Source organism: Salminus brasiliensis, chromosome 11, assembly GCF_030463535.1.
Source record: "Salminus brasiliensis chromosome 11, fSalBra1.hap2, whole genome shotgun sequence".
In the NCBI taxonomy this organism is placed as follows: Eukaryota; Metazoa; Chordata; class Actinopteri; order Characiformes; family Bryconidae; genus Salminus; species Salminus brasiliensis.
Window position 1 is genome coordinate 37025388 of NC_132888.1, and position 11612 is coordinate 37036999.

The 11612-nt window shown below is 38.2% G+C and overlaps 1 protein-coding gene across 1 annotated transcript in view; it reads right to left on the minus strand.

Annotated features, from left to right (window-relative positions):
* The window catches only part of LOC140565050 (mitogen-activated protein kinase kinase kinase kinase 5-like), a 46868-nt gene extending 41794 nt beyond the window's left edge, over positions 1-5074 (minus strand). The window contains exon 1 of the mRNA XM_072690798.1: positions 4794-5074. Within this exon, the coding sequence (XP_072546899.1) occupies positions 4794-4886 (93 nt within the window). The 5' untranslated portion in view covers positions 4887-5074. The remainder of the gene's footprint in view (positions 1-4793) is intronic.
* Positions 5075-11612: the final 6538 nt, after the last annotated feature.

An 11612-nucleotide genomic window follows, 5' to 3' on the forward strand; every position in this document is an offset into this window, starting at 1 on the left:
ATCCCCCTTTATTCTGTTTCAGGCCTGTCTAGTGTCTTTTACACACAAACACACAAACACACACACACACACACACACACACTATGTGTGATGATCCTATGTTAGCATGACAATAGTTAGTGTACACAACGTCTTTCATAATTCATAGTAGATTCTGAATAATTCATAGTTGATACTGAATAATTCATAGTAGATTCTGAATAATTCATAGTTGATACTGAATAATTCATAGTAGATTCTGAATAATTCATAGTTGATACTGAATAATTCATAGTAGATTCTGAATATTTCATAGTAGATACTGAGAGAGCGAGTTCAGATAAGAAAGCTGGAACAGATAATGAGGGCTTTCTTAAAATCATTAAAGTGAGCCTCTCTCATCCCTGCAGCTCAGACAAGCCGGTGAACTCCGGCCTTCAAGTGTTCATTGTTAACCCACTTCACCTGCACACTGTTCTAACGCTGAGCCCGGTCAGGACTTCTGGACATGTTCTAGATAGCAGTGAGTCCTACAGTGTCAGAAACCACATAACCAACTCCACATGCTCTGAGGAGAGTGGGTAATCATTTAGCCTGATGCTAACTGGTAACACACACACACACACACACACACACACACTATGTGTGATGATCCTATGTTAGCATGACAATAGTTAGTGTACACAACGTCTTTCATAATTCATAGTAGATTCTGAATAATTCATAGTGGATATTGAATAATTCATAGTGGATACTGAATCATTTATAATAGATTCTGAATAATTCATATTGGATATTGAATAATTCATAGTGGATACTGAATCATTCATAATAGATTCTAAATAATTCATAGTTGATACTGAATAATTGATAGTAGATTCTGAATATTTCATAGTAGATACTGAATCATTCATAGTGGATATTGAATAATTCATAGTGGATATTGAATAATTCATAGTGGATACTGAATCATTCATAATTGATTCTGAATTATTCATAGTTGATACTGAATAATTCATAGTAGATTCTGAATAATTCATAGTAGATTCTGAATAATTCATAGTGGATATTGAATAATTCATAGTGGATACTGAATCATTCATAATAGATTCTAAATAATTCTTAGTTGATACTGAATAATTCATAGTAGATTCTGAATATTTCATAGTAGATACTGAATCATTCATAGTGGATATTGAATAATTCATAGTGGATATTGAATAATTCATAGTGGATACTGAATCATTCATAGTAGATTCTGAGTAGACATTCATAGTAGATATGTAATAATTCATAGTGGATCTTCAGTAATTCATAGTGGATATTTAATCATTCACAGTGGATATTTATTCATTCATAGTGGATATTTAATCATTCATAGTAGATACTCAATAATTCATAGTAGATTCTGAATAATTCATAGTGGATATTTAATAATTCATAGTGGATATTGAATAATTCATAGTAGATACTGAATCATTCAGAGTAGATTCTGAATAATTCATAGTGGATCTTCAGTAATTCACAGTGAATATTTAATAATTCATAGTGGATATTTAATAATTCATAGTGGATATTAATTCATTCATAGTAGATACTGAATAATTCATAGTGGATACTGTATAATGCATAGTAGATATGTAATAATTCATAGTGGGTTTTCCTTTTTCTGGCTGCCAGCCATCAGCTTTCATTCTGCTTGAGACCTGACTGGTGTCTTTTACACATTAACACACACACACACACACACACACAGAAGCACACTTTCATGTTGACCATCTCAGTTCTGATGTCACCGTGAAGAAAACCAATACAGTAAGAAACAGAGAGTGAGAGAGAGAGAGAGAGAGAGAGAGAGTTCAGGTAAGAAAGCTGGAACAGATAATGGGCTTTCTTAAAATCATTAAAGTGAGCCTCTCTCATCCCTGTAGCTCAGAGAACTTCAGGTGTTCATTGTTAACCCACTTCACCTGCACACTGTTCTAACGCTGAGCCCGGTCGGACTTCTGGACATGTTCTAGATAGCAGTGAGTCCTACAGTGTCAGAAACCACATGACCAACTCCATTAGGGAACACCTCCACATGCTCTGAGGAGAGTGGGTAATCATTTAGCCTGATGCTAACTGGTAACAAAGGATAACAATAGCGTCAACAGGGAGAGTTTTAGCTGAGCTCTAGCTTTTAGGACATTTTATTAGTATCCACTATGAATTATTTAGTACCTGCTACAAAATATTCAGAATCTACCATGACAAATTCCATATCCAGTATGTATTATTCAGTATATACTATCAATTATTATGCTTCCCTGATGAATAATTTAGTAACTTCAGATCATATTTAGATCAAATTTAGTAACTATTCAGAATCTACTGGGAAATATTCTGTATCCTCTATGAATTAATCAGTTTCCACTGTGAATTATTTAGTAACTGCTACAAAATATTCAGAACCTACTATGACATATTCCATATCCAGTATGTATTATTCAGTATATACTATCAATTATTATGTTTTCCTGATGAATAATTTAGTAATTTCTATAAAATATTCAGAATCTACCATGAAGTATTCTGTATCCACTATGAATTATTCAGTTTCCACTGTGAATTATTTAGTAACTGCTACAAAATATTCAGAACCTATTATGACATATTCCATATCCAGTATGTATTATTTAGTAACTGCTACAAAATATTCAGAACCTATTATGACACATTCCATATCCAGTATGTATTATTTAGTAACTGCTACAAAATATTCAGAACCTATTATGACACATTCCATATCCAGTATGTATTATTTAGTAACTGCTACAAAATATTCTGAATCTACCATGAAATATTCCATATCCAGTATGTATTATTTAGTAACTGCTACAAAATATTCTGAATCTACCATGAAATATTCCATATCCAGTATGAATTATTCAGTATATACTATAAATTATTTAGTAACTACTACAGATTCTATCACAACATATTCCATATCCACTCTGTATTATTTAGTATCAACTATGAGTTCATTCACAAGTTTCCACTATGAATTATTCAGTATCTAATATGACATATTCAGTCTCCACCATGAATTTCTCACTACTATTCTATCTGAAGTAGCGTAGAATGTAAGGGGTTAAGATCTAATGATGAAATCCACCACTGTAACCCACAGGCTGAGATCACCTGGACCAAAAACCCACCAGCGATACCGGAAGAGCACTTCTCTCAGAGTGAGCGCTGTCAGTAAAGGAGCGTCACAGTTCAAGTGATTTATGAACGAAGGCCAGTTCAGGAAGCTCTTCTCCTCTCTCAGAAAAAAAACCTTTACAGAGATCAAGAGCAAAACCTGAAACTAAACCACGGCAGCAGAGCTGAGCTCTCTCTGAGGAACCCTTCAAGAACCTCAGAGGAGCTACTGATCTACCTTTCTCCTCATCTACACAGCACTGTCCTGAGCTCCCCTGCCTCGCCTGAATAATTGATACTATCTACTGAACAATTCATAGTGGATACTGAATAAGTCATAGTAAATACTGAATAAGTTGTAGTGGTTACTGCACAATTCATAGTAATTACTTGATAATTACTTGAGTAATTGCTTATCATAGTGGATATGAAATAATTCATAATGCATACTGAAGAATTCATAGTGGATACTGAATAATTCATAGTGGAAACTGAATCATTCATAGTGGATATTGAATATTCCATAGTAGGTACTGAATTATTTACAATGATTAAGTGTATGTAGTGTAAAATGTCATTGTAGACACCTAATAATTCATTGCAGACACTGAATAATTCATACTGGCTACTGAATAGTTTATAGTAGATACTGAAAAACCATTTGAATATGGAATAATTTCATTGTGATTACTGACAAATTCAGTATATTGAATAATTTAGACTATCTACTGAATAATTCATAGTGGCTACTAAATAATTCATAGTGGATACTGAATAATTCATAGTGGATACTGAATCATTTTTAAGAGTCACTGAGTAGTGAAGAGTAGGGATTGATCAAGTAATTGTAAAATTAATAATGCATAGTAGACAGAATAATTCATAGTGGGTACTGAATAATTCATAATGGGTACAGCCGAATAGTTACTATCGCTGATCTTGAAAAAAAAAATCATAATAAATACTGAATCATTTAAATAGGATACTGAATAATAATTATTATCATTATAGTAGATACTACCAAAATACTCTAAGAGTACTTTTTAATTGCTTAGCCTTCTTGGTAGTACTTTCTAGCCACTGAGTCGTTCACTATTTATCATGGAAGCTGTAGAACTACTGAAAAAGTGCATCGGTATGTGTTAGTTTTGTAGTACGTACTGAATAATAAGCTCAACTCCTGCTTTAAATCCATAGTATTTCCACAGTAATTCAGTTTTATAGTCGTTTAGTTAGCTTTAGCTTTAGCTCGGCAATTTCTTAGCTTATATATATATATATTAGTATATGAGAAATAAGAGTGAAGCTTAAGATGCCACTATTTAACTTTACTGAGTTTTAATAGCAGGAACTGAATAATTCAGGCTCCTACGCTTTCTGGAAAAGCTCATAGTAGATGCTAGCTGACGTCCAGCGGTCACTGAGTTACAGGACTTTCACTGATTTACACAGTGGTACTCTAAAAGTCCAGGACCATTGAGAAACCATCTCCAGACCTTCGACCTAATCTATGCAAATCCGACCTAGACTCAATAACTGAGCCGCACACCTGCAGCTCGAAGGCTTTACATCTAAATGGACCTTGGAAGAAAAGGCCTTTCTTTAGCGGCCTAATGTTGACCTCTGACCTTGTAGACTTCTCCATACGTCCCTCCTCCGACCCGCAGCAGGATTTCAAAATCATCTTGAGGGTTTCTAGTGGAGATGTCCAGTAAGTCCATCGAGTCAGAGACACGTACTCTCCCGCATGTGTGTGTGTGTGTCTGTGTGTGTGTGTGTGTATGTGTGTGTGTTTGTAGGCAAGTGAGTGAGTTAGTGTGTGTGTGTGTGAGAGAGAGAGAGAGAGAGAGAGTGTGTGTGTGTGTGAATGCACGACAGAGAGTTTCAGCGACCTGCTCGTACACTCTCACAAGACTGAGCAGTGTGTACTCCTTCCTCCTCACACACCGGCCCTCCCTCGCCCTCTCTCTCTCTCTCTCTCTCTCTCAAACACACACACACACACACACACACACACACACACACACACACACACACACACACACACAGGGACTTTGTGGTTCATTTAAATTAAGATTGGTTTTATTTCCTGTTTTGTGTGTGAGTGTGTCAATGTGTGTGTTCGTGTGTGTGAGAGTGTGTGTGTGTGTGTGTGAGAGAGAGTGGGGAGAGAGAGAGAGAGAGAGAGAGAGAACCAGGTGTGTTAATAGTTGGAAAAGGATAACGTACGTGTGGTCAGCGGTATGGTGGTGTGAATGTGTTTTTTTTGTGTGTGTGTGTGTGTGTGTGTGTGTGAGTGTTTGTCATATCTCTATTTTTTTTTATATATTCAGGTATTATATATATATATATATATATATATATATATATATATATATATATATACTTACACACACACACACACACACACACACACACATTGGGACGTGAATGTAGGTACATACATGGTATACATAATACATATGGGATATATGAGTGACCTAATCTTCTGGCACAGTGTAAAAACAACTGTGTGTGTGTGTGTGTGTGTGTGTGTGTGTGTGCACTGTGCACTGCAAAGCTGCACTGCTAGTGTAGCTCTGAAAGGTTTAGCTTCCTGTAGTGCGGCGAGAGCACCGAAGTGAAACCAGAAAAACTGCTTCCACTCGGGCCTTATCTCAGCTCACACTCAACACACACACTCACACACACACACTCACACACACACACACACACACTCCTGTCCAGCCAGGGTCACCTCAGTGCATCGGTGTGTCATATTAATATGCATACACTGCATGTTATCATGCAGACTCATGAGCAGGTTAAGCAAACCTCCCTAATGGCCAATACAGTCAGTCTGCCAAAGCTCCTCTCAGTGTAACTCTCTGCTGCCACCTGCTGGTCAGGAGGGAATTACACAACTACTGGCCTTTCTTTACCTGTCATTAAGATGCCCTTGGGTAGCCTTATTAAGCTAATAGCTGGGATGTTATGGGATGTGTGTGCGCATGTCCAAATGTTTGTGGACACCCCTTTCGGATGGATGCATTCATCTACTTTAGGCTGCACCTATTGCTGACACAGATTTGAAGTACTGCCAATAGAATAGGACTATCTGGAGCAGCTAAACATGAACCATGAATTGCCGGGAGGGTAACACTACAATACATATGAGCTATATTTCTAATGCGTGTAGGTGATCTGGGGCCTGACCTGGGGCCATCATTGCAGCAATACCAGTAGAGGGCAGTAAAGCACCATATGCCATCATGGTCTCCACCACCACCGCCACCACCTCCACCACCACCAGATGTTTGGACAGGAAATCAGATGCAAATTCAGATATTTAAAAACAACTACTAACAATCTCTCAAAAACAGAAGTGTTTAGTAATTAGTTCTGCTTATTCAGTTCCTCTGTACTTTCTGATGGATGTACACTCTTCTCACGTTCTGAGCAGTTGAGAATATACCTGACAAATCCATCCTTTCCACACATACTGGTGATGAATACACTGCCTGATGTCTGAGACACTCTTTTACCACAGTTTTCAGAAGGTTTTAACCTTCTAGTCCATTCACAGTGGAGGGATACATTGAGGGAGTTGTGCGGCAAAAAGTAGTCCCCAGAGAAAATGCAGTGTTTTGCTCAGATTTGCCACAGTTTTGCCATTCATTCCATTTAAAACGCAGAAGACTGGTGTAGGTTTACCGGTGGGTTTGGATAGGAAATAACGTGGCGATGTTATGTGAAGGTGTCTGTGTAGTCATGGCAACCGACGTCTGGTTCCGTTCGCCAGCACTGTAGAGAAATATGAATGGGAACCTCTTCCTCTTCAATGAGCCACAATTTCACAACAATCCCAGACTTTGAATGAATGAGCTCATCTCAAACTCTGAGTTTATGCAGGAATGAAAATTGGTGGACTTCCCCTTTGAGGATAAAGCAGGTTATGTGTTCTATATGTACTTCCTGCCAGGATTAGCATATTTAGCCTCTTCATACGTTCACATAGCAGGGATCTCAAATAACAGGTCAAAAAAATGTAATCTAATTTTATTGTTTATTTTGTTATTGAACAATGTTTTAATAATTTTAATAAAACTTCAAATCATTGCAAATATATATATACTTTTATAAGTATATATATAAGCAAAATGATTATGTACATTTTCCACTGATCTTTTTTAAAAAAAAAAATCATATTTGGGGTGTTTGTTATTGCCGACCCTGTGTTAATCAGCCGGAACGGTGTACATTTTGACACCAACTTTACAAAACTTTACATTAGCTTACTTAGCTGGCAAACCCATTACATTAAAAGCGTAAACCGTCAAGTACCCATTTCAATTCCCAGCTAACATGCTCACATGGGTGGAACGTGGGGTAGGTGGGTTCCTGGTGGGTTTGTACATGCATTTTTACTGGGACCCAGTTGGGCTTCCCATCATCACAGCCCACTCTAATCTCACATGGGTTCCATTTAGGCCCCATCTGCATTGTACAACCCATATGGGGCCTTGGTTGAACCCCTTCTGGTCCCGTCACTGCCCTTAATGGGCATTCATATGTGAGACTAATGTGGACGAAACTTTCTGGTTCCCAGTTGGGCGACCCATACAGGCCCCACATGGGCATGTTAGCTGGTAGGTGAGTTGTGTGCTTTAGCCAGAGGTTCTGTTTAGTGCTTTGCTGTGGGTTAAGACTCCGGGGAAAGCCTGAACGGGATTCAGGCTCTTACAGCAGGTACTTTTCCGTCCTGCCACACCATCATTCAGCTTCTACTACACTATCCTATTACTCTAATGATTCAGGCCGATGCAGGTTCAGACACAGCGAGCAATTTTCCAGTTGAGAGTTGAGAGAAATTGGCTGGGAATTTCAATGGGAATTTCAACAGTTTACACAGCGTTGGTAATGTACGACCAACTGCCCAACAAAAACATTATATATGATATAATATGATTTTTTTATATATAAATAATTGTTTAATAATGCTGTTATATACTTTCATAAACCTGTAAGGAAAATGTAAATTTATGTCGTATTTTTAACAATAAATGGAATTTTAATGTTTTTTTGTTTTTTTTAATTAATGTGACAGAATATTCGAAAATTCATGTCCTATGTATAACTATTGTGACATATATATTTACATGAGCAGGCTGTTGCTTCTGTTTATGCATGCTTTAATACATACATATAATAACACAACACTAAATGTTTACAGGGTGTACAAAAAAAATAAAATAACACATTTATTTATTGTTTAATATTGTATATGTACAGATATTGCTTTAAAAAAACTTTATATACAAGCTTAATGCACAGTTTTGACTGTTTTCCTGTGTGTTGCAGCTTCCAGTTGCAGTTCCTTGTAGAGGGGGAGGTGGTTCAAAGCTTCGGGAAATGCCCACAGTTTTAAGGCGGCGCAGGATGAAGGTGGAATTCACTTTTTATTTATTCAGTTGTCGAGCTGCTCACACCTGCAACAGAAAAACAAAAACTTCAGTGCGATTTCATCCTGTTTTTGAGTTCACTTTCACAGTTTCACACTTCTATTAGTTTACTCTCCACCAAATGATGATGCTACAGGGTACTGATGTAAAGTTAGAAAAAGTTCTGCGAATGTTTTTACGAAATTTACAAAATCAGATTAGCCAACATTTTACTTTAAAACTTTAAAAAACATTTTTTTTAATATTGTTTGTTTACAATTTTACCAAAAATACAAATGCTGGTATCTGGCTCATCTGGTATCAAGACTTGTTGATACCAGATGAGTTAAAAAAGGACTGGTAAATAAATGTAAGAAAGCATCCGCTCACCCAAATCAAAAATACATGAAAATTGTGTTCTTATAAAAAGTTTACAAAATAGAAGGAAAAATGACTTTACAATACTGAACTTTTTACTTTTATTACTTTAAATTAATTTCTTAAAATGTAAAATAAATGTAAAAAAAGATGAAATCAGATTAACTGATATTTTACCGAAACATTTTTCAAATTCTTTGTTTACAAATGTTTGTAATAAAAGAAAAAATCCTCAAGGTTAAATGTTGTGCTTCTTTGCTCTCCTCACTTATACATAGCGGTTATACAGAGTTACTGTAGCCTTTAGGTTAAAGGGATACAGGGTTACAATGATACAGGGTTACAGGAGTACAGGGATACAATGATACAGGGTTACAGGAGTACAGGGATACAGTGGTACAGTGATACAGGGATACAATGATACAGTGGTACAGGGATACAGTGATACAGGGATACAGTGGTACAGTGATACAGTGATACAGGGATACAGTGATACAGGGTTAAAGGGGTACAGGGATACAGTGGTACAGGGATACAGTGGTACAGGGTTACTGTGGTACAGGGATACAGTGGTACAGTGATACAGTGGTACAGGGATACAGTGGTACAGGGATACAGTGATACAGGGATACAGTGATACAGGGATACAGTAATACAGGGATACAGTGGTACAGTGATACAGTGATACAGGGATACAGTGATACAGGGTTAAAGGGGTACAGGGATACAGTGGTACAGGGTTACTGTGGTACAGGGATACAGTGGTATAGTGTAACAGTAGTACAGGGATACAGTGGTACAGGGTTACTGTGGTACAGGGATACAGTGGTACAGGGTTACAGTGGTACAGGGTTACTGTGGTACAGGGTTACAGTGGTACAGGGTTACTGTGGTACAGGGATACAGTGGTACAGGGATACAGTGGTACAGTGTAACAGTGGTACAGGGTTAAAGGGGTACAGGGATACAGTGGTACAGGGTTGCTGTGGTACAGGGTTACAGTAGTACATGGATAAAAGGGTACAGGGATACAATTGTACAGAGTTACAGTGGTACATGGTTACAGTGGTATATGCTTATAGTAGTACAGGGTTACAGTAGTACAGGGATAAAAGGGTACAGGGATTCAGTTGTTCAGGGTTGCAGTGGTATAGTATAACAGTAGTACATGCAGGGTTACAGTGATACAGGGTTACAGTGTTATAGGTTTACAGTAGTACAGGGTTACAATAGTATAGGGTTACAGTGATACAATAGAACAGTGCTACATGGTTAAAAAGGGTACAGGATTACAGCCGTACAGGGTTACAATGCTACAAGGTTACAATGCTACAAGGTTAAAGGGGTACAGGGATAATAGGGTACAGCATTACAGAGTAACAAGATTAAAGGAGTACAGTCTCTCAGTTTTATATGGTTACAGTTTTTATGTGGTTACAGGCTTACAGGGATACGGTGTTACTGTGTTGCCGGGTTACAGCGTTACAGTGTGTGAGCAACTGCCGCTACCTACAAATGAGCCCTAGAACAAACTATCATCTGATTTCATTTCCTTCTTAGTCTTTCTATTCCTCTCTCTACCACCCCCACCTCTCTCTCTCCCTGTGTCAGGCAGTGCTGGGGCGGCGTTTGGGCCTCTACCGCCTTGGAGAACTGGACTGCCAACCAGCGTATGTATGTGTGTGTGCAGGTCATCTGTGTGTGTGTGTGTGTGTGTGTGTGCGTCTCTAAGGAGGTCCAGGCAGCATCACTGCTGACACACTGTTGCTGCTAAAGCCAGATTAGTGTGTCTAAAACAGGCCGGAGAAATCTGCCACCCGGCCCCTAATACACAACCCTCTGTCACCCCCAATAACTCATACACACATAATCCCCTGCGTCGTGACCCAACACGCACACACACACACACACACACACTACACCATGCAATCTACACATACACACATAGGCACATATGTGTACATATACAAAAGGTGTCTGTACAGATACATAGAAACACCTACTACCTTGTGCTTCCACTCACTGGCCACTTTATTAGAAACACCTACTACTACCTTGTGCTTCCACTCACTGGCCACTTTATTAGAAACACCTACTACTACCTTTTGCTTCCACTCACTGGCCACTTTATTAGAAACACCTACTACTACCTTGTGCTTCCACTCACTGGCCACTTTATTAGAAACACCTACTACTACCTTGTGCTTCCACTCACTGGCCACTTTATTAGAAACACCTACTACTACCTTGTGCTTCCACTCACTGGCCACTTTATTAGAAACACCTACTACTACCTTGTGCTTCCACTCACTGGAAATCCTTACCCTTTGTGCTTCCTTCAATGGCCACTTTATTGGAAACACCTATCATCTTGCACATCCACTCACTGGTCACTTCATGGGAAACATCTACAATCTTGTGTGTCCGCTCACTGGCCACTTTATCAGAAACAGCTACTACTTTGTGCTTCCACTCACTGGCCACTTTATTGGAAACCCTTACTCTTTGTGCCTCTGGAAACATTAACTATCATGCACATCCACTCACTGGCCACTTTATCAGAAACACCAATTACATTCATTGGATATCCTTACCCTTTGGTCCTCCTTCAATGGCCACTTTATTGGAAACATTAACTATCTTGCACAT